Raw genomic sequence first — 23,991 nt, 5'->3', positions numbered from 1 at the left:
GAGAAACTTTATCTCCATCCAAAGACATTCGTTATCAGTTCAACCAGCAAACTATTCTAGAATGGTCAGGAAGTCATCCTAATCCCAGGTTCTAAGATGTTGAAAGTTACCCAATATAAGCAAAGGAAGGGTAGTGTATTAAATACACACACACACACACACACACACACACTCACTCACTTAATATATATATATATATATATATATATATACATATATATATATATATTTAGAGAGAGAGAGAGAGAGAGAGAGAGAGAGAGAGAGAGAGAGAGTATGTATTTAGTTCACTGGTAAGGATATAGTTTTCAAACACAGGGCCAGATCCATGATGAAAAATTGGACCCCATACCAGTTGCAGTAGGCAGACAGATTGTGTCAGCCTGAGGGTTGCTTGGGCAATTAGTTAAGGCAATGTTTATATATCTCGGGAAATGATTGTTTTATCTTTTACAACTTGACTTTTCTGATTCTTTCTTGCCTTGATTCTGTTACCTAGTTTACCTTCTCTCATTTGGTTAATTTGTCATTAGGACCATTACCTTCATTCTAGGTATCTTAGGGGAGTTGCTGGAGAGGCCAGTCAAAGGTATTATCACCACAAAGTATCCCAGAATTCTGCTACTACATAGTCTAGTGGGTTGTGGGATTGTTGAAGAAAATGGTAAACAAGACAAAGGAAATCAGTTTCTTCCTTGAGGACTCTTCTAGAGAATAAAGTGCCTAAATATCAAACAAATCCCAAAAGCCTATTATGAATTAATTAATTCCTTCAACAAACATTTTAGAACCTGCTAGTGGTAGGTGCAGGGATGAATGAGGCCTGATCTTTACCCTCACAACTTCCTAGAATCTGGCTCTTCCACAGATAATATCCCCAGCTGTCCAAAAAAATTACTTTACAATCATTTAGCTCTCGAACTTATATTAATACAGGATTCCCCTGTGGTAAATTTCTGGAAATACCAGGTGACCAGGACTAGGCAAGTATACCTTGGATGTGGAAATTGGAAAATGGCCAAAGACCCAAATACTTTGTATTATGGATTGATGTGTTGTAACCACTAGCAACAGAGCACCTGCAGAGTTAATTAGTAGTCATCTACCTGAAGTAATTTGTGAGGAATTAAGGAAGCTGCCCTCTGACCCAAAATATGTACCTCACCCAAGTGCCTCAATGTCTGATATTTCACCACTAGAAATTAATTCTTTAGGATTAGTCATTGTTCTCTTTCTGCTGCTCTCTTTTAGAATGTAAATATCTTGTTGGTATATATTAACACCCCCATTTTACAGACAAGGAAACGGAAATATGAAGAGAAATTAAATAGAAGAAAGAGGAAGTGAAATATTCATTCAATTAAAAATGTTGCCCACTTCATGGTTTTGTCTAGGGCAGGCCAGAGAAGAAGGAAGGGTCTTGTTTTTAATCATGGTTTTAGAATTGGATAGAACCTGGAAATTCTTTTATGAATCTGTGATCTCTCATCAGCATAGCACTCCAAAGGGGTGCTATCTTCTCATTTCAGCCAGTTCTTGTCCATGTTGTTCCCTAAATTTTTCAAAGTGCCCATGAGTCTTTTAGGAAAGCATTTATATTATTTGATTATTATGTGCCAGTCGCTCTGGTAAGGAGATAAAAAGAATATGCAAAAACAATCCATAAGTTCAGCTCCAGGTATTCTTTCTGACTATATCCCAGGCCTGGAATGCTCTCTCTCTCCTCTGCCCTTGTCTATTCGCCACCCTGGCTTTCTTTCAAGTTCCAACTAAAATTCCGTCTTCTAATGGAAGCCTTCCCCATCCCCTCATAATTCTAATAACTTACCTCTGTTAATTATTTCCTATGTGCCCTGTATATAGTGTCTTATATTTTGCCTCCCATTAGATTGTAAAGTCCCTGATGGCAGCCTGGTGCATATTAATTAATTATTATTATTTATTGATTGCTTTGAATTTGGGTGACAACTTGTTATAAACACATACAGTATAAACAAAGTACATTGCCTTTTCTTTGTATACTCAGGCTTAGCACCTAGAGAGTTCTTAAAAAATTGCTGTTGACTTATCTTATTGAAAAAGATTAGTAGTTCAAATGACAGAGAAAACCTCCTGAAGTAGTTGGCATCTGAGTTGAGTGTCAAAGGAAGTCTGGGATTTTAAGAGATAAAGATGAAGAGAAAAGTATTCCAGGTATAAAAGGTACAGTCAAATCAAATCCTCTGGATTTGTGGGAAGTCTTGACACTAAAAAGTTATGTGACCTTAGGCAAGTCACTTTCCTTCTGAATTAGTCTCAATTTCCTTCTCCATAAGATGGGAATAATATTTGTAAAATACACCCCATAGAGTTGTCCTAAAGAAAGTGACTTATTAGCTTCATGTCCCAGAAGATGTTATTTTAGTATTTCACAACTTCAATGCAACCCTTGGGTTGGCCCATAGTCTTTTGGATGAGCTATGCTTTTCCAGGATGCATGTGTGCTTGATAGTCATAAATAACCATCATAAGCCATGAATCAGACAATTTGAACTTGGAAAAATAATGCATAGAACTTAACCTAAAAAAATAGAAAGTCAGGTTTTTGAGTTATTGTTAGTAGTTTTCTGAATAGTTTTCAGAGACAGTATTCCTAAGAGCAAAGTCTAGACAGTAACAAGCCTTTTGGGCTGACTATGCACCTACAGTTTTTATGAGCTTGAACCAGTGAAGAAGAGAGTTTTGAGATTTAACTCTTCAGCCACAGTCAAACAGATCATGCAGAGCAGGTTTTCAGAGAAGAGATGACAGCGATAGTCCCCTCACAAACATTTCTTTGAGAGGAAAAGATGAGGAAGAGGAAGAGCCTGGAACCCATGTGTGAACTAACTGACCTTCCTATTCAGTTACAATATGGTCTCCTTTGAAAACAATGTAAATACTGTTGGTGAATTTTCAAACCCATCTGGGTAAATTCTACTGATTTTCCTTTTCTATGTTTTCTCTGATTATCGTTCTCACTCCCACTCCTTTTTGTTTCTAGTGCTTATCTTACTTTCAAAAGCAAGTTCTTTTGACATGTTTCAACCACAAAAAATGAACAAAATGATTAACATTCACATAATATCCCATAGAACTCCAGCCTGAGAAATCAGACTGACTTTTTTTTCATCCAAATTGCTCAGTAATAAAAGTCCCAAGTCATCTCCCTTAGCCCCTGGGTTAGAGGTCATGAAATAGCTATGTATTCCATTTTGAATGAGAAATGTGTGTTTTCTGATAGGTTTGGCAGAATTTAATTTTAGGATGATCCCTGCTATCCCTTTATGGGTGTTCTGTCTGGAAGTAGCATAGGGCATTGTTACTATTATTGTCATGTTCAACTCTTCGTGATTATGCCATGCCTGTGCTATCCAAGGGAATTTCTTAGCAAAGATACTGGAGTGGGTTGCCATTGCCAACTCCACTGGAAAAGTAAACAGAGGTTAAATGACTTGCTCAGGGTCACAAAGCTAGTCTGAGGTCAAATTTGAACTTAAGTCTTTTTGATTCTGGATCTACTGCCCTAACTACATAGTCCCCTAGTTGCCTCCAGTGTGGCATTAGATTTGAATCTTATATTTGTAGTCAGAAAATATATTGCTTCACTTTTTGGGGGGTTCAGTTTCCTTATTTGCAAAATGACTGAATGATCTTTAATATCCTTTCTGTATAGTATGAATCCTATAGTGCCATGAGGCAATATTTTGGGGAATATTTCACATTACATCTCTACTCTGAATTGTAAAGTTATAGAATTTTATAATTAGATGAGTATTGGAGATATAATAATTATCTTGCTTTACAGATGAGGAAAAGTATAGCTGAACAAATGCTGGATTTTGAGTCAGAAGACCTGAAGGTCTCTCCCTTACTTTGAACTATTGTTTTCATTTCCTGGTTCATACTGGATGTATGTATCTTGCTCTATGAGTTGGAGTCAGTCAGTTCTGCTCTCTGAGGATCAATTTGCTCACCTGCAAAATGAGGGGCTTTGGATTGAATGATCTAAATCATTTCTTTCAGCTCTAAATGATACCACCCAGTGAATCTGAAGTGACTTGACCAGGGTCATGCAATTTAATAGGAACAGAATCTAGGACTCTTGATGGTCAGATCAATACTTTTCTATCTTGCCATATCTGTATATCAGCCAGCTTTCCTTCTGTATCCAAACTACTAATTCAGCAACTTCCCACTCTGAAATTCCTGGGAAGTAACATATATCAGAGAAAGTTAATTTCATCTTTTCAATAACACTTGTATGGAGCCCCCTTTTGCCCCTCACAGTGGAATCTCTTAAATATATCATGTTGGCCAAAATAACCTTCCTTAGATATAGGTCTGACTGTTTGTTTTTTTTTTTTTGTGTTGAAAAGTTTTCAGGGGATCCTTATTGCTTCTAAATAGAAGTTCTTTAAACTGATGATTAAGGCCCTTTACCAGGTGAGGTAATGAGAAAAGTATCCCAGGCTTGGGGGTTTGCCAATTCAAAGGACTGAAATATAATGTATAATACAAAAAGACTTAAGAACCTTGCCTTTTACAATCTGCTTCAACTTGTCTTTACAGTCTTATTTTACATTACTCCCCATTGTCCATACAACTGAATTCCTTTAATTCTCTGAACTGGCATTTATTCACTTGGTATTCTTTATATATGCAATGCACTTCCTCCCCATTTTTTTAATGTCTATTTATTTAAGGCAATGAGGTTAAGTGACTTGCCCAAGGTCACACAGCTAGGCAATTATTAAGTGTCTGAGTCTGAATTTGAACTCAGGTCCTCCTGACTCTAGGGCAGGTGTTCTATCCACTGTGTCACCTAGTTGCCCCCTCCCAGTTTCTAATGGTCAAATCCTTGTTGGATCTACTTTGCCTCTTCAAGATGCCCCAGTTGTTAGTATTATTTTCTACTTTCAGATTTTCTGAGAATAGTTTGGGTCTCAGTCTTTGCTTCTATGACACTCCATCTTATATTTGTCTAGGTGCATATTGCATTTTCTTAGTAGATGAACCTTCTTGAGGGTAAGGAGTCTTTTTAAAAATATTTTTATTTCTAATTTTATGTAAAATTTTTTAAAGATTTGTATTTTTTTAAATTTTGAGTTCCCAATTCTGTTCCACTGTAATTCCCCTTCCCCATTGAGAAGGAAGGCAATTTGCTATAAGATTAGGCATGTATATTCATGTAAAACATTTCCATATAAGTTGTGAAAGAAAACACAGACCAAAAATAAAAATAAAAAACCAAGAAAATAAAGTTGTTTTTTTTTTGCAAGGCAAATGAGGTTAAGTGGCTTGCCCAAGGCCACTCAGCTAGGTAATTATTAAGTGTCTGAGACCAGATTTGAACCCAGGTACTCCTAACTCCAGGGCCGGTGCTTTATCCACTACACCACCTAGCCATCTGAAAATAAAGTTTTAAAAAGGTATTCTTTGATCTACCTTTAGACTTTCTCTGCTGGTGATTAGCATTTTTTCCATCATGAATACTTTGGAATTGTCTTAGATATGGTTGAGAATAGCAAAGATTGATTTTCTTCTTAAAAAATAATCCCTGTCTGAACACATTGCCTTGCACATTAAATATGGTTAACATACATTTGTTGAATGCTTTTGAATGTGAGACCTGCTGTGATCTTAGCATGATAGCATGATCTTAGTGTAATGGATACAGTTCTGAACTTAGGAGTCAGATGGACATGGGGTTGAATCTTACTTCTGATGCTTATGATCACACATTTAGAAAATAAGGATCTTAACTTCTCTGATTCTGAGTTTTCTCATCTGTGAGATGATGACAGAGTTTGGACAATGACCACATTGATGACTTTTAGGCAATAGTAAATGTAAAGTGCTTTGCAAATTTTAAAGCAGTATTCAAAAGCCAGTTATTACTGTCTCCCAAGTTTCAGGCACCATAAAACAACTCTATTGAGACTAGAAAGAAGTCAGTCTGTGATTCTTTGGTTCTAGAAGCCCTTAGTGAATGCCAGGAGATTATTGACCTATGTTCTTAGATAACATGGTAATTGTGATTTTAAAGTGCTCAGATATAAGACCTACTTCATTCTTACTCTTTCCCATAGGTAAATTCATATTCATTTTTCAAAGAAGAAAATTAGAACATATGGTTTAATAAAGAGATTCCTTTTGAAATGCTTTGTTAGGTTTGGTGGTACGTGTTTGTATTCCCTGCTATTTGGGGAGTTTGAAGTTTCCATGAGGGCTGAAGTTGATTGATACCACTGTGTTAAGCTCCCTGGAGCAGAAGGTCAGAAGGCTACTAAAGGAAGGATGAACCAGTCTAGGTCAGAAAAGTGGAGCGAGTCAAAAGCTTCTGTGCCTATCATAATGATATCAAGCTCATTAGTGACCACTGCTCTTCTAGCCTGGATGAGGTGTGGTAGGTAGATGACATAATGAATACAGCACCAGGTTTGAAATCAGGAAGATCTGAGTTCCAATCTAGCCTCAGATTCTTACTAGCTCTATGACCCTGGGCAAATCCCTTAAACTCTATTTGCCTCAGTTCCTCATCTATGAAATGGGGACATATTGGAGAAGGAAATGACCTTTATTCTATTCTCTTTGTCAAGACAAAAGTCCATCATGCTACCACATAGAGCTGGACATGACTGAACAAGGGAACATTTTAGAAAAAACATATAAATAAAAGTATACTTTCTTCTATTGATACTGGAATAAACTCAGAAATTATGTAGGTAATAAGATCAATTTATATACAGTTTCTCTGTGAACTAGAAATGGAATTCTAATCCTTCTTTAAGACTGAATCATCATTAGATTAACTTAATTAAAATTACTTAGAATCTTTTTTTAAATAAAGTACCACCTTGAGTACCTAACGCTTTTTGATGTGCTATAGAAGATACAAGAATTCTAGGCAATGCAACTCTCTTGTGTTGATTGTCTAAATTACCAAAGACAAGAAGTTCAGACCTAAATATAGAGAGAATAAGTGACCACCCAGTTCAGAAAGGAAGTTTGATACAGAAGATAGATTGCTGGATTTGGAATAGGAGACTTGGATTTGAATCCTGGTGCTGATAATTACTAGGAACAGTGGATAGATCACAGAATATGGAGTCAGGAAGATCTGAGTTCAAATTTAGTCTCAGACACTTACTTAGTTGTTTGACCTGGACAAGTCACTTAGCTCCTATTTGCCTCATTTTCTCATATGTAAAATGGGGGCCTACTGGGGAAGGAAATGTCAAAACATTCCTGTATTTTTGCCAAGAAAACCCCATGGACATAGGAGTCCCGTAGAGCTGGACACAACTAAAGTGCAAAAACTGACAGTCACCAGCTATGTGACTGTTGACAAGTTACTTGGTCTTGGTGACCAAGCCCTTTAAAGGGCTTATATAATTATAAATTACTGTGACCTGTTCATGATCATTGCAAAACATTTTCCCTGATGGTAGTCTGTGGTGTACTCCCCATTTATTCAGCCTAAATTCCTTTTATGCAAATCTTTCTTTGGTTTTGACTTCAAAAATAGGGGTTCTTGTCTGTGGTAAAATTTAATAAAAAATTTGTCTGTAATAAAATAAAATAAAAATATACAATGATCTGGTTCTTTCTCATGAAAATGAATTAGATATTAAATTAGTTAGTTTCTCCTTGTGAAGAAACTCTAGAAAAGTTGGGTTGAGAACAAGCCTAATTTCATTTGGGTTGGGGTAGTTGGTAAAAAAGGTGTGAGAGCTGGAAGAAAATAGGTGGGCATAGAAGTGTGTCCAGATAAAATGGATCCAAGAAGTGTTCTGCACACTGGAGATTGAGAAGAGGGGGTAGAGAAAGAATATGAGTGCTGTGTCCTGGAGAAGACAGGATAATGAGATATTCTAGTGTAGAGGTTAAGAGGTAGAAAGGAAAGGAAGAAGGAACCTTGAGAGGGTGAAGGTGCTGCACCTAATGAGGGTCTGGATCAGTCTTTAAAGATCTCTAACCAAAGAGTTAGAATATCTACTCTCAGTTCTATTTATCTGGGCAGTCTTCAGACTGTTTTGCTGAGTCACTCTTCAAGTCACATGGTCTAGGGCCTTTTTTTTTCTTTGCCCTCACCCTTTAAGTGATATCATCAGTTCCCATGGGTTCAATTATCTCCATGTAGATGACTGCCAGATCCAGACCTAGTCTCTCTCCTGATCTCTGGTCCTATGCCAACAATTGTCTGTTGGACATTTTGAACTTGTGATATTGTAAGGCACCTACTTCAACATATCCAAAATGGATATTTCACTTCTGCTTCCCTCAGAAAAGGTTAGGAGGCTACTAAAGGAACTTCTGAACATTTCTATTTCTGTCAAGATACCATGGTTCTCCCAGTCAAATTTGATTTAATTTCCCCTCAGCTCTTCACTTTCTATCACATTGCCAATAGCCAATTAGTTTTTGACAATTCTGTCTCCACAACATCTACTGAATTTATTCTCATCTCCTGTAGAAGCCTAGTCTTTCCAATACGGCAACCACCCTAGTTCACTTACTTTTTTCTCACCTGCACTAATGCCGTAGCCTCCTACTATGTCTCCCTTCTTCAAGTCTCTCCATATCTCTCCTTCAGTCTATTCTCTACATGCCTGTCAAAATAATACTCAAATTTGACTATGTCTTTGATATATATAGTAAGCACAAAATGTTTGATGACTGATTGAAGAAAAACCTTCCTATAAATTTAAACTGTCCAAAAGGAGAATGGATATTCCAAGAGGTTAGAGGTGCTCCCATCCCTGGAAGTCTTGTAGAGATTTCTGTTTAGATGGTGATTGGATTATATGATATCTGGAGTGCCAACTCCACTATCTGTAGATTTTAAAGGTTCCAATTTTAAAGTTCATCTATTATCCTAGGTCACTAGGATCTGTACTCTGATAACGTGTCTACAATTAATGCCTACTTTGTATATATTTGTGTCTCTTGCTTAGACCAATGTCTGCAGATTACGATTAACGGTGCCCCCTGACTGCCCAGTTCCAGAGCAAAGTGAAAGGAAAGAGGAAAGAAAGGAGCAAGTAAGTAGTTTTGGAGTCTGACACCTATCAAATGAATGGTATCTGGACCTATTTTTAAAACAACAACAAACCACAATAGATGACCCTCACGCCTCTTAGTGCTACTGGTGGAGGCCTGCTTTTTCCTTGAAAGGCTATTCACTGGAGTTGAGTGTCAGGAGCTTGGTTAATAAAAAGCACTATCATCCCTCCCTGATCTCATTTCACTTCTGCCCAGAAAACATGCCTTTCCTCCCTATTCAGGGCTGTCTCCCTTTCCTTTCTCCACCCCCATCTCCTGTTTCTTCATGAACACTATTGAGCTATGTTACTTCTGAAGCCAATGGGGACACTGACTTTCTAGCAAGAGGTACTCTGAGGAAAGGACCCTTTTCAACTGAGAAGTGTAGTTCAGAAGAATCAAAATGCAGCATTGTTTGTAGGTACTGCAGTGATGCCAAACCTTTGCCACAGACACAGTAGACTGGATTCTAATTACTCAGCCGACCTCAAATCTCCCTCTGTTGGAAGGAATTTTCATTAACGTCACAATAGTGTAGGTATCTTGGGTTCTGTTTTAAGGCAAATGAAAAGGTGTGTGATAAGATGTAGTATAGAGAAGTAAAGAAAAGGAAGGAAACAGGGGAATAGGTCTTCGGAAAGCAGGTTGGGCAAAATCCCATGATGCCAAGCCCCCAGGCAATATCCAAGGACACAGTTGCTCCCTCTGTGCTCTGGAAAAGTACAAAAAGTATATTTTATTCCCGGGCTACTAGACAGCTAAAATGTTGACCTCCAGATTAGCCTGACTTTAGAAGACATGGACCTATGAATATTTTCTTATGATTCTGTAATGACTTAGGGACACATGTATGGTAAAGATAATTTCATCTGGAGTCACAGGACCTGAGATTCTAACTTTGCCATGTATTACCTATGAAAGCTTGGGTATGTCTTTGGATATGTCACTTAATCATTTTGAGCCTAAAAAAATAGGGATGCGACTTGCATAGTCTACCTCCAGGGAATATTGTGAGGGTTAAATGAGATAATATAAAGAGTTCTGTAACTACCAGATATTTCATAATAGTAGCTCATATCACATAGTATAGGAAGGTTTATAGCATATTTTCCTCATAATCTGAGGGATAACGAGCGAGGTATTATTTAAACTTATTCTACAGATGGGGAAACTGAGGCAAAAAAGACTAAGTGATTTGCTAAGGGTCATAAAAGTCTAGATCCTCTCTATTTGAACTCAGGTGGTTCAGCCCTGGGAAAAAACCCCAGTTCTCTTTCCATCATATCCTGCTGCTTCTGTATTAATCTGTCATTGTCAGGGGAAGCCAGGTTGTGCAGTGGATCTGCCCTGGAGTCAGGAGGACCTGAATTCAAATTCAATCTCAGACACTTGATACTTACTAGCTGTGTGACCTTGGATAAGTCACTTTGTTTTGCAAAAACCAAAAAAAGAAAGAAAAAATATAATAATCACTGTTATAAAATAATTTGCCAAAATACTAAATATTGCTTTTTTTTGTCATTCTGGATGACATGACATGATATATCAAAAAAAGAACAGTGACATTATAAATTTAATATCCAGAAAAGATAAGCAAGCAAACAAAATAAAGAATCTTTATCTTTCATAAAATTGTTAAATACCATACATTTTACCATCCCGATTTCATCTGAAATTTGGTTAATGTTGTTTTCAACCACAGTGTAGTTATAGTAAATGTGCATACTTTTCTCATTCTATGAACTCCCTTCACATATTTTTTTCCATGTTTCCTTCTATTTATCATTTCTTTACACTGATATACATTTATTACTAAGGGTGGCATAGTGGATAGAAAACTGGCCTTGGAGGCAAGAAGGTTAGGTCTCAACTTTGACACCCTCTGAGTAACTCTATAAGAGAGTAAACTTCAACCAGTAATGATATAGAAATTTCCTTATCTTTAATATACCTTAATTTATTTAGCTATTTTCCAATTATTGAGCAAATAGCTTCTTTTTCCTTTATTAATTTTCTTTCTTCTTTCCTTCCTTACTTCCTTCCTTGCTTTATTTTTATTTTCTTTATTCCTATTACAAATAGAACAGCTATGAATGTACTTTTTACAAACAGGTTCTCCTTAACCTCCCTTCTTGCTTCCTAATGATCAGCTTTGTGACTTATTGAAGATTGCCATATTGCTTTTCAAAAACATTTACAAAGGTCTATAGTTCTACCAACATAGGGGAACTATCACAGTGGCTATGCAGAGCCCTAGTTAGAGGCTCGTGGTAGCTAATCAGGTGTGGTTGTTTTAGTAGGTGCTATTTCTACACTGCAGTAATCATCTAGGGAAAATTTCAGTTTCCTGAACTTGTAGACACAACATTTTCTCTTCTCACAAATACTACTGCAGTGTAAAAAGTTCCCACTGACTTGACTAGAATCAAAAATGGAAGAGACTCTCCTTGGCCTAAGTATAGCTTTGTGGCTTCCTGACTGAGCAAGGAAATACTAAGAAGATAACCAGGACCAAACATGATTCCATGCTGGGGCGGGGGGGGGGGGGGGAGGTGGTGGGAGGTGGGGGGAATGGGTAGCAAATGAGATGATACTTCTTCCCACTTTGCTGCACTGATATCATACAGGATTATGTTAGAAACAGGTACATTAGAGCTCATCTTTGAGACAAAGGGCAATATAACCTAGGCTTATTGACAACAGCAGCTAAGATTGAACAATTTCCTCCAACTACTTATAAACATCTGGATAAAGTGGAGTTTTCTGTGGGACCATTAGCTTTCTAGTCAATAAGAGAAACATGACTCCCTTGATTAGAATGGGCAGGTTCCAAAGGAGTCATACTTACTCACATGAACAGATGGTAGAAGGAAAACTAGCAACACAGTAGAAAAGGATGTCCCTGATCTACTTAGTATTGAGAGTCTTGTAAAGAAGTTATTAGTGAGGAGATATGTAGCTAGTGAGATCAGCAGCTGCAAGCCTTTATTGTTTTTCATCTTTATATGGTAGAAACTTTGGTGATATAGTTTTCTACATCCTGTTGATTTTCCCTTCTACACCCTCCCCTCCTCTTTCTCCATGCACACTATCTATGTACACAATTCATCCTTCCCACCTAGTTTTGACACTCCCTTTCTCTTGTCTCCACCTTCTTTGCCTATGTGGCATCTGCTTTGGAAGAAAGGTGGGCAAGTTAGCAATTTACTATCCACAGGGAGTTAATCATAACATATCAATGACAGTGAGCCACTCATAAACAAGAGTAATTATAGCTTACTAAGTCTAGGATATGTATGTCTTTCAGCTAGGTGGCTAATGGATAAATCACTAGATTGGGAGTGATGCTCTATGATCTTGGGCAAATTTCCAAAGCTCTGTCAGCTTATTGGGCCTCTTCCATGCATTACTTGATAACTAAGGTACTCACTGTTTGATGAGTATTACTTTAGCTGCTTACAGAATATTTGCTAAATTGTCCGCAGTCATATTTAATGCCACATTTTGTTTGTGGTTCCAAATGTGAAAGAGTGTGTGTGTGTGTGTGTGTGTGTGTGTGTGTGTGTGTGTCGAGGGGATGATGATTTTTTTATTTACTGGAAACTCAAAAAGTGAGGAAAGCATGAAAAGGGTGGCACTTTCATTCAATGGTAAAAAACCCAGAAGAAAGAAGTCATAATAATGGTATGTTTTTTGCTTTAACAATAATGGATGAATCAGATCTTTCTGTTCTCCTGACTCTGATGTTGTTTTTAATTTAACATCATAGCCTAGATGTGTGACCTTGGGCAAGTCACTTAACCCTATTGCCTTGCAAAGCCAAAAAACAGCTAATTCTGTCATTGTGTGGTTTCCATGTTATAGCTGAGTGGACTGAACCAGTAGATTGAGCTGATAAAATAAATGCAAGGCAGGAGATGCAATAACTCTGTAAGCTTCCAAATATATGTATATCTTTGAGTGAGTAAAAAAAAATTCTTAGGTGCTCATTATATACAAAGCACTGTGAAATAGCTTAGTATAGTGCCTGGTCCACAGTTGGACCTTAATAAATGGTTATTTACTGACTAGAAGGAAAACAGTTCATTCTAAGAGGATTATTCCTTCTCTCACAGGAATTGATGGTGCCATGTGACTAAAAGAACCTTATCTCCCCTTTTCTAGTACAGAGAGCCCACCCTCAAATAGCCCAAGAAGCATATGTTCTCATGGACTCACTCTTGTTTGAACACAGTAAATAGTAAATGCTTTTTACTTCATTTATTCCTTCATTCATTTATTCATTCACGTGTCCAATTCCTGGAATGCATCCTGTGAGTCGTCTAGTGGACCACTTCAGAGAAGGGGAAAGTTACTACTTAGAAAAGGGGCTGAGAAGAGTAAAAGGGACCATTTGCTTTATGAAGATCATATCATAATCAGCTTACTCAGAAATTAAAAGAAATCAAGATAAGGTCACCTGGGTCCAGGTTCATTTGGTAGCCTTCTACCACGTTGGGAAAATGAAATTTGGATATTTAAATTTTATCAATCAAATCAGTTATGAGTTTTAAGTTCTTTACTCAGTGCTATGGTTATTGTTTTTAATGTTGTTTTAAATATATAGAGAGAACAGCCCTTAAGTTTTAATTTAGGTCTTATTTTCTTTTTAATTCTTTCCTCAGATTTAACAGCCCTAAGCTCATAGGTATTGTTCATGTAAGATTTGACCACTTCTTTCTGAAGACTTTAAAAGAAATTTCTTTTTTTAAGTGTGTGTGTGTGTGTTGTGTGTGTGTGTGTTTGTTTTTGAAGGGAGACACTGTAGGGGAAGGAGTCATCTTCATTTTCATATAATTAGACCACTGAAAATAAGTATAAGGTTTCTGTTTTGCTACAACTATTTTCTTCTAAGGCTTTATAGAAAATTAACTTCACTAATCAGGGACATATTGGGGGATTTGGTAATGTACATTTCAAGGGATACCCCAAAATGACATGGATTTCCACCAGGCCACATGTCAGATTTCAAGATTTAGTAAGGTACCTTAGAGACTAGTTAGTTCTAATGTTTCAATTTACAGATGAGGAAACTGAGACCTAGAATAGTTAAGCAGCTTCCCAGGTCACAGAAATAATAATTATTTCTTAGTTTTGGGGAGGCAGCAAGATATTGCCTGTGGAGTCAAAGGACCTTTGTTCAAATTCCAGGTCTTCCATTTAGAATTGATCTAACCATGGGTAACTTAACTTCTTTCAGTCTGATTTTCCTCATCTGTAAAATTAGGGTATTAAATTAGATGACTTTTTTTTTGCAAGGCAATGAGGGTTAAGTGACTTGCCCAAGGTCACACAGCTAGATAATTATTAAGTATCTGAGGCCCGATTTGAACTCAGGTACTCCTGATTCCAGGGCCGGTGCTATATTCACTGTGCCACCTAGCCACCCCAAATTAGATGATTTCTAAGGTCCCTAGATGACACAATGGCTAGAACACTGGACCTGGAATCAGGAAGATTTGAGTTAAAATCTGGCCTCAGATACTATCTGTGAGTGTAATCCTGGGCAAGTCACTTAATCCTATTTGCTTCTGTCTCCCCATCTGTAAAATAAACTGGAGAAGGAAATGGCAAACCAGTGCTCTTAGCCCCAGAGTCAGACGTGACTGAACAACCAAAGGGCCCTTCTGGCTGTGTCTATGACCACATAATCCTTTAAATAAACATCATTGGCTCTTGCCAATATGGCAAGAGAGATGTCCTTTTATGTTTAACCTGCTTTGGGAGCTATGAAATTCCTTTTTTGGAAGCTATGTCTTTCCTGTGACATGCATCAGAGTCACCAGAGGCAAGTGTGAATAATGATTGAAACTAGTCATTTACTACCACTGTCAACAGGTCAGAGCACATTCTTGAAAACCAGGAGCTTTGTACATAAGCTACATGTGATGTGCTATAACATTCAGTGTTTGGCAATTCTTATAGTAAGAGGCACAGACACTGGGGAGGGGGTGATAATCCACCATTCCATCCCATGTTTTTCTTCAGTGAATTACTATAGCCTCTCTTTGTCAACTCATGCTTATTAAATTCTTAGACTATTAATTCTGGAAGAGGCCTTAGCAATTTCCTATAGTGACACAACTTTATAGGTGAGATCCAGAGATGGCAAGTGATTTTTTTAAGATCACACAGTTATAGTGGCAGTAGTTAGACTAGAATAAGAATTCCTAACCCCCTAGTCTAATCTATACTGTTTTTAATTCAATTTAGCTCAGTTCAATTCATTTTAATTCAACAAGCATTTTTTGGGACCAGCTATATATTCCAAGCACTTTGACAGGGACTTTGGATTCAAAGATAAAAAATGGAATCTGTTTCTATCCACAAGGGAGTTACAGTCTTAGAATGACTTTAATGAGTGAAGGTAATGGTACCTGTACCTCAGTCCTTCAAAAGAGAATTGCATCTTTGCTGATGTGTACTTTCTCCATCTATCTAGATTGTATTTCCTTCCTAGGTTAGTTGATAGGAGCTTGATTTCAAGCTGGAAGAAAATTTAGAGGACATTGAACTCAGGACCTTTGTTTTTAAACATTTAAAACATTTTATAATAATTTTATTGATATAATATTATTTACATCACCTACTTTTCTTTTTTCTTTATTTTTTCCAGTTACATGTAAAGATAGTTTTCAATATTCCTTTTTTATAAGATTTTGAGTTCTACATTTTTCTCCTTTCCTCCCTACTCCTCTAGACATTGACTAAACTGTATGTCACCTACATTTAACTCCCCATTCACCTTAACAATGGTGTCATCCTTTATGATAGAGAATAAAAAGAGGTAATATAAAATGAAACATTTCAGCAAAGCTAACAATATATCAAGAAAGTCTGATATTGCCTGCCATCACCTACATCCATTGGCCCATGCCTCTGATAAGAAGCAGAGGGAAGTTTCGTCTTATATCTTTTCTTTAGAGCTAAGCTTGATTATTATAATTTGATAATATTAAATTTTGATTTTTTGGGGGATTATTTCCTTCATTTATAGTATTGTTATTTTGTATATTGCTTTCCTAACTCTTCCTACTTTCTTTTATATTAGCTCATGTAAATCTTTCCATGCTTCTCTTTATTGATCATGTTCATTTCTTTTTTTTTGGATCATATTCATTTCTTTCAGCACAGTAACATTCCATTATATTTGTTTAGTTATCCAAACTGATGGACTTTTACCATATTTGCTATTATAGAAAGTGCTGCCACAAACATTTTGGTGTATAGAGAGAACCTTTCTTTTTGTCTTTGACCTTTTTTTGCATATATGCCTCCCAGAAGAATATCTAGATGAAAAGGTATGGAAAATTTAGTCACTGTCTTTGCATAATATCAAATTACTCTAGAATCCAAACCCCTTGTTTTTACAGCTGAGAAAACTGAGGTTAATGTCTTAGATTTGCTTATGGTTTCTAATTAGCTGATAGGTACCTTAAGGTAGAAAATAAATCCAGACCTTCCTTTTGCAAGGCCAGTGCCAAATCCACCCTCAGTTGCTGCAGAGAGAAAATTGAGCATCTTCCAGTGAAGGTGGCTAACTTTTCTACTCATATGCTAGCTAGATTAGTCTATAGTTAATAGTTGGGAAACTAATTCTGAGTCTATATATATATATATATATATATAGAACTTTTCAATTTGATAAAACTTGTCAGATTATGTTTTCTGTTGGTAAGGCCATTAAAAACCTGGAATTGTTTTTGTCACATGAGTAGCATCCAAATAAGATTTTAGTAGAGAAAGAGAATGATGAGTTAATATAGGGATTTCAAAAGGGCCTTGCAGGTAAAGCAGGCCTGGCCTAATCAAGTCCTCCTATCTACTTTCCAGTAGCAGATGCTCTCTAAATGGTTAATTTGATGGTAAGCCTGTAGCAGCCTGTGAATCAAAGTTATATATTCTAAAAATATTTTTGAAAGATTTTTTTTTAACCCAGCAGAGACCTCATGGATTAGAAACACTGGGTGCTGAAGATACCTCTGAGAAGTCTGAGTCTTAATTCTGGTCTGCAGACTGACTCAACTTGTAGGAGACACCACAAAAATCACCATCCCTCACATTTGGGGAACATTCCATCTCTGATAAGTGTTAGTGATAGTTTACCAGTTTGCCTTTCTTGCTATGGCAATAATTAGTAGAGAGGCAAGATGTTACTTCTACTCCTAGATCTTCATTGTGAGATGTTTTGAACATTATTTAATTGGTTGAGGGGTTCACAGAGGCTGGAAAAGGAATCTTAGAAGTTATCTGTTTAGATCTCTCATTTTTTTTTTTACAGACATGAAAATTAAGACCCTAAGTTTCAGAGATTTTAAATGACTTGTTGCAGTTTGTAAGTGGAAGAACTGATATTTGAACTCATGCCCTTTGTCTCTAAGTTCATTTTTTTGGTACCATTCCATGCCGCTGAGTAAGGGATAAGAGAAGGAAATAAAAGAGGGAAGAATTTGACTTACCTCATAGCTGACTTTGCAAATATATTGTTCACAGCATAGAGATGAGAGCTGGCTCTCACAGTTTAAGCTAGAGTTCCCAAAATATTTCCCAAACCCTGTTCCTTCATACAGATGACCACTATATAAATATAGTTTATTAGGAGTTTGACTGAGTTGCCTCAGAGATGAAGGAAGGCCAGGATGGAATGTTATAAAGCAAAAGTATCATGAAGATCATTCTTGGACAGGATTTCTGACTAAACTTTCCTGAACCAGTCATCCAGCCTCTAAGAATGCTATCCCTATAGGGGTATCAAACAAGTTAATATTCCATCAAAGCTTTTGTTTATTACTTCATAAATTAGGGGTGTTTTATATCCATGAGATGGATCAGTAGACAAGTATAGAGTTGCTAGAATGGATATTAGGGCATAGCTTGGGCCTCATGAATTCATACCTTGTTGAGGGTATGAGGGCAAAGATTACTCTATAAAATATAAAATTAGGAATTTAGAGTTCAATTTTGGGTAGCTTTTTTTATAACCTCCTAATTCCTTTTGTGAACCATTTTAAAGATCTTTTAAAAGACATGTGCTACTAAACACTTCTTAAAGGAAAAATGTGTTAGGCAGGAAATAGAAAATTATAGGCCTATTGGTAGGACTTAAAATTTGAATAGATGGCATGGGGTAGCTAATCCATAACTTCTTTAGAGTTTTACTGTACAAAGCTGGTATTGATTTGAACACAGTTTGTTCAGAGTTAATGAAATTCATTTATGTCCTCCTAGTTCCTTCTCATTCTTTGTTGTTGAAAACTACACATTTTTATCACATATATTTATTATAACTCTCATTTTAAAAGTATTTATCTCAGTATCATTAGCAGCTTCGTGGGTATGTTGGAATTTGGGGAAACAAAGATAGTCCTTTGCTCCTAGTTGGAATAAAGAGTCATTGAAATGTGGTTGAAGGAACACTGGATTGAAAACAATGGCAATAATAATATTAATGATGACAACATCTGTACAACACTAACATTTGCAAAATTCTTTACAAATATTATTTCTATTAATCCTCACAACAATCTTGGTAGTAGTATTCTCCTTTTACAGATGAAGAAACTGAGCCAGGCAGAGGTTAAGTGCCTTGCCAGGATCATGCTACTGGTGTCTGAAGCTGGATTTGACTGGAGATTTTCCTGATTCCAGGTTCAGAGTTCTACCCACTGCACCACCAAGTTGCCAGAAGATTGGGTTTGGAATTTAGGTTCTGCTATTTGATGGCTATGAGACTGTAGGATAATTATTCTGAGCCTCAGTTGACTCATCTGTAAAATGAGAATTAATAATACTTATATGACCTAACTCACAGGGTTGATATGAGGCAAGACTATAAATGTGACTCATTATTATTTTGCAACATCTAAAATATTTTGTGATGATCTTTATCAACTAGGTGTTTATTGATTATGGTAAATTTAGCCGTCTGTGCTTTAATCTTAAGGGCCTAAGAATCAGACAAATCAACACATCTGAGAGGAGGAGTTATAGTCCAGTAAAAGCAGTTGCTACCACTATTGTTTTTGAATACTTGGCTAAATGCTTAGTCAATTAGTCCCCATTCTTCACTACTTCTTTACCTTTAAAATTTTGTCTTTTTCCTTATCACAGACCTGCAAACTCTTCCCCAAGAAGTCCCTTCCTGTGATAATGCCCTTTCTGTTCCTGAAATCATTGTGGGTTTGGGAAAATTATTTAACTTTCCTGGTCCAAGTATTCCTCATTGGCAACATGAGAATTTGGATTAGTTTATCTCTAAGATTCCTTCCTTTTCTAAAGTTCTACAGTTTGTCCATCTAGAGCAAGGATTCTTTTTTTTAAACTAAATTTTATTTTTTTATTTATTATTATATTATTATATATTATTTATTAATTTATTATTTTTTCTTCCTTCCTACTTTTCCAACTAGAAAAAGGTAAAGCACTCATAATAAATAAGCATAATCAAGCAAATATTAATCATTTCTCTATATATGCTATTCCCCATATTAGTGACTCATCCCTCTGACAAGAAGAGGTGGGTAGCATTCTTCATCACTTGTCTTCTGGAATCAGAACAATGACTGATTCCTGACCTTTTTTTGGTCCCCTTTGGAAGTCTGGTGAAACCTATGGTCCCTTTCTGAGAATTATGTTTTTAAATGCATAAAATATAATGCATGAGATTATAAAGAAAACCAATTATATTGAAATAGTTATAGACATGTTTTAAAAAAAAAGTTTATGGACTTCTGATCTGGAGTTATGTCTGATTTGTTTTTATATTTGAATTCCCCACATTTGGAGGTAGTCTTATCGAAACAAAACTAAATTAGTTCCTAGTTGTTGCAGACAAACTTCTCTGTATTGGTGTTACTGTAAATGTATGCAAATCAACAGACCATTAAATGCCTTCTCTTTATAAAAATTAAATTGGTCAGAGGTTTTATGCCATCAAGCTTGTTTTTCAGGAACTAGGTGGGGTATGTGACTAAAAGAACTGCTTTTCACTTCCTGGAATGTGAAATTTCATTGGGAGTTCCATCTTAGATTTTTCCTCTTCCTAATTATGTGTTGTCATTTGGGAATGTCCATTTCTTAATCATTAGATTCCACAGACATTCAAGTTTTGTGTCTGTAGGTTGGAAAATTGACCAGTTTGCCCTGTAGGTCAAAGAATGTGAACAGTTTGCATGTCTTATTTTCAAAATAGTCAACAACCAAATTCAAAAATACATCAAATCACCAATAAGAGAAAAGCAAATTGAAGGAGGTTTTACCTTACACCTATAAAAATGGAAAGATGTGAAAATTCAGTCCAATTTAGGAAGCATTTAGCAACAAGCATAAAAGTTGGAAAAAGTCAATGGTGGCATGGCTATAGGAGATAAATACTCTAAAATTCTCTTGTGAATTTGGTTCAGTCATTCTGGACAGCAACTTGGAACTATGCAAGAAAAATCAATAAACCTTTTGACCTAGCATTCTCACTAGGCATATGACTCAAGGAGATAAAAAACAGAAAGAGCCTATACATACCAAAGATACTTATAGAAGGATGTTGTGCAGTTGTACAAAATCAGAAACCAAGTTGGTTCCACTAGATTCAGGAACAGATAAATAATTCACGGTTTGTGGATATAATGTCATAAAGGAGGAAATTTAGACAAACAAGAAAACTTGCATGGATCAGTGTCATGTGAAGAATACAGTACCAGAAAACAATATGAAAACCCCAAGAATGTAAATGAGTACCAAGATAAGGGAAAGTAATAAGCATTTATTACCTAATTTGTACTACGCATTATGTTAAAAACTCTCCAAAAAACTTGTGTTGAATTAAAATAATGAAAGTTTATTTTTTTCCATATTGCAGTTAAAAGAATTATTGATTTCCTCTTGTCCTATTAAAATATATAAGAACAAGAATATGAGGTGCAGGTATCCTTAGAGATATTTGGAGGCAGGTCTCAAGCACCTTTCCTTGGTCAAAGGCAAGTGAATTTGGATTAATTTCAATGTTTGTGATGGTACTGAAGAACAGCTACAGAAACTCACATTCCTACTCTTGGGAGAGAAGTGGGCAAACTTTAAGGACAGAATACTATTTGTTCTCATGTGTGATCCCTTGGTGCATTGGGTTTTTTTTAATTGTATTTCTGTTGCAAGGTAGAATTCCATTGGGGAATTCAGAGGAATAACCCCATTTGGGGAGGTATATCATGAAATAATTTGATATAAAGACATAAGGCAAAAATAAAGCATTTAAAAAAGAGCAAGAGATTTCTAGAGTTACATAATAGGTAGAATTTATCAAAATTAAAAGCCACTTGTAGTAAACCCCTATTCCAGGGAAATGCAAGTTTTTTCAATAGAGGACCATATGATCAGAAATCCATAAATGTTTGGTTCCTGTGCTCTTATAATAATGACTAATATAAGTCTGCTTGTATAACACACAGTAATGCTACTAATTTAAATACACTAGACTTTCAGGTATTTTAAAATGGGGGGTGGTAGAAATCTCTGATAGACTTCATTCTGAAGTCATTTGGATTTTGGAATCTACTAAGAATTGGAAGAAAATTCAGGTCACTTAATTCAAGAGAGCCTTGAATAGAAATTCCCTCTGAAATCCCTGACAAGTGAACTTTCAACTATGGTTTGAGGATTCTTAGTAATATGAAACTTTCTACTTCCCGAGATAGCCTTTACCACTCTTAAGAGAAAGATTTTTTTTTTCCAAAATGTCTTAAAGCGATTTCTATCCATTGCTACTAGTTTTGTTTTCAAGGGCCTTTGCCCTGAATAGGTCTAATCCCATTTCTTTGTTGCAGTCCAAATATTCTATGCCAATAATATTTTTCCATATTGAAGACCCTAGTTATTCAAATAGTCTCTAGTTCTCCTACTATTCTTGTCACTTTCTATGAATACTCTCTAATCTGTCTGTGTCCTTCCCAAAGTGTTATACTTAATTCTTCAGATGGGATTTGAGCAGGGCTCAGGATAACTAAAATAAAATACCTCTAATTCTGGACATTTTAGTTTTATTTATGCTTTTTTTTTGTTTGCCATGTTTTCTCACAGTGGACTCAAATTCCAAACCCCTAGATATTTGTGAGGTTGAATTTTAAAACATTTTTCCATGTTGTTTTCTCTTATTAAAGATTCATCCTACCATTCTAGCCTATTGAAATCTTTTTTTTGGATCCTATTATAATAGCTGTCCTTCAGTTCTCATGACATTAGCAAATTTGATAAAAATACCATTCATGTAAAAAAAATTTATTAAAAATTTAATAAAAATATTAATTTTCATAGGATGAAGAACAAATTTTCAGGACATGCCTCCAGAAACTTCTTTTGATACATGTCTTATATTCTTGCTATTATATATTTCTAGCAGGGGAAGGAGGGGGGAGAAGAAATAGAAAATTCTTTTCTTTTTAATTCTTTTTAAATTAAAAATTTAAATTTTAATTGAATATTGTTTTTAAATTAAAAATTGGTTTCAATAATTTAAATTAAAAATTTATGATGGAAAGGACATGATTTCAGATATATTCATGTTCATGTTAGGTCAACTTCACTGTCACATAGCTAGTGCATATCAGAAGTAATGTTTATGTTAGTGGGACCAACTTGGGAAAATATCAAATAAATGATTTTTTCTTCTTCTCTGGAAGGCTTTCTTCACCAAATCCTACTCACAGATCATTGATCCCATAAAGGATCAAATAATATTTTAATGTGATATAGTTTTTATAGGATTTTGGATTGGAATCAAGAAAAACTGTGTTCAAATCCTGCCTTAAAACTCACTTGACGTATCTTTTGTTTATCACCTATATCTCCCAAAATATCCTTTTCTCTTCTAGAAAGTCATTCCTTATAACAAAGAATAAAATGAGAGAAACCAGTTCAGCAAAACTAAACAACATGTAAAAAAAAGCTGATATTGAATGGAGATACTATAGTCATAGTCTTATACTTCTGCATAAATGGTGCCTTTTCACATCTCTTTGGAGATAGTTTAAATCTGTGATGCAGTATTTGATTCTGTAAGCTCACTGGGAGCCATGGGAGAGAGGTGGATTTGAGTGAGAATGGTATATGTGAGGGCAAGTAAGTGTCCCAGTGGACAAAGTCAGGAAGACTTCTCTTTCTGAGTTCAACTCTAACCTCAGACATTTACTAGTTGATTGACCCTGGGCAAGCACTTAATCCTGTTTGCCTCAGTTTTCTCATCTGTAAAACTGGCTAGAGAACGAAATGACAACCACTTCAGTGTCTTTGGCAACAAATCCCTAAAGGAGTAATGAAGAGTCAGACATGACTAAAGCGACTGCTCAACAACAAGTATATGTGATTTGGATCGAGGATTCATTTTATTTTGTTCTTAAGTGCAAATGGCAAAAAAGTATATGAATAAGAATGAATGCTTTCCTGAAGTTTTATTATTTACCTATTTTAATTTGTTATTACTAACGCCCATAGTATTTTTTTAACAATTAACCATTTTTCTTTTTTGTAGAATCCTGATTTATTCAATGGAGAATCTACCAAGAAACTCCCCCAAGGTGTGGTTTATGGTGTGGTTCGAAGATCTGACCAAAACCAACAGAAAGAAATGGTGGTATATGGTTGGTCCACCAATCAGCTGAAAGAAGAAATGAACTACATCAAAGATGTGAGATACTTTAAAGATTTTTTTTCCTGACTCTTGTTCCTTTGTGGGGATTGCTGACAGGCTGCCACATATCATTTAAGAAAATTTTGTCAGAGAACATTCTCTAAATTTTCATGTTATTGTCATGGCTAGAGCATAGGGGTGGTTCTCACAGCATAAAGTTAACCTTTGGTAGAATCAAAGTGATTCTTAAGATATTGTTTTAAAAAAATTTC

At 35.9% G+C, this 23,991-nt stretch overlaps 1 protein-coding gene across 3 annotated transcripts in view; it reads left to right on the top strand.

Annotated features, from left to right (window-relative positions):
* Nucleotides 1-23,991, top strand: part of MYZAP (myocardial zonula adherens protein) — a 103,379-nt gene that overhangs the window by 7,241 nt on the left and 72,147 nt on the right. For all 3 annotated transcript variants that reach the window (XM_074234580.1, XM_074234579.1, XM_074234581.1), the window contains exons 2-3: nt 8,979-9,065; nt 23,621-23,776. In XM_074234580.1, the coding sequence (XP_074090681.1) occupies nt 8,979-9,065; nt 23,621-23,776 (243 nt within the window). The remainder of the gene's footprint in view (nt 1-8,978; nt 9,066-23,620; nt 23,777-23,991) is intronic.

This window comes from Macrotis lagotis, chromosome 4 (assembly GCF_037893015.1).
Source record: "Macrotis lagotis isolate mMagLag1 chromosome 4, bilby.v1.9.chrom.fasta, whole genome shotgun sequence".
In the NCBI taxonomy this organism is placed as follows: Eukaryota; Metazoa; Chordata; class Mammalia; order Peramelemorphia; family Peramelidae; genus Macrotis; species Macrotis lagotis.
The sequence above is the reverse complement of the archived record's forward strand: the minus strand, read 5'-3'. Positions and strand labels throughout refer to the sequence as shown.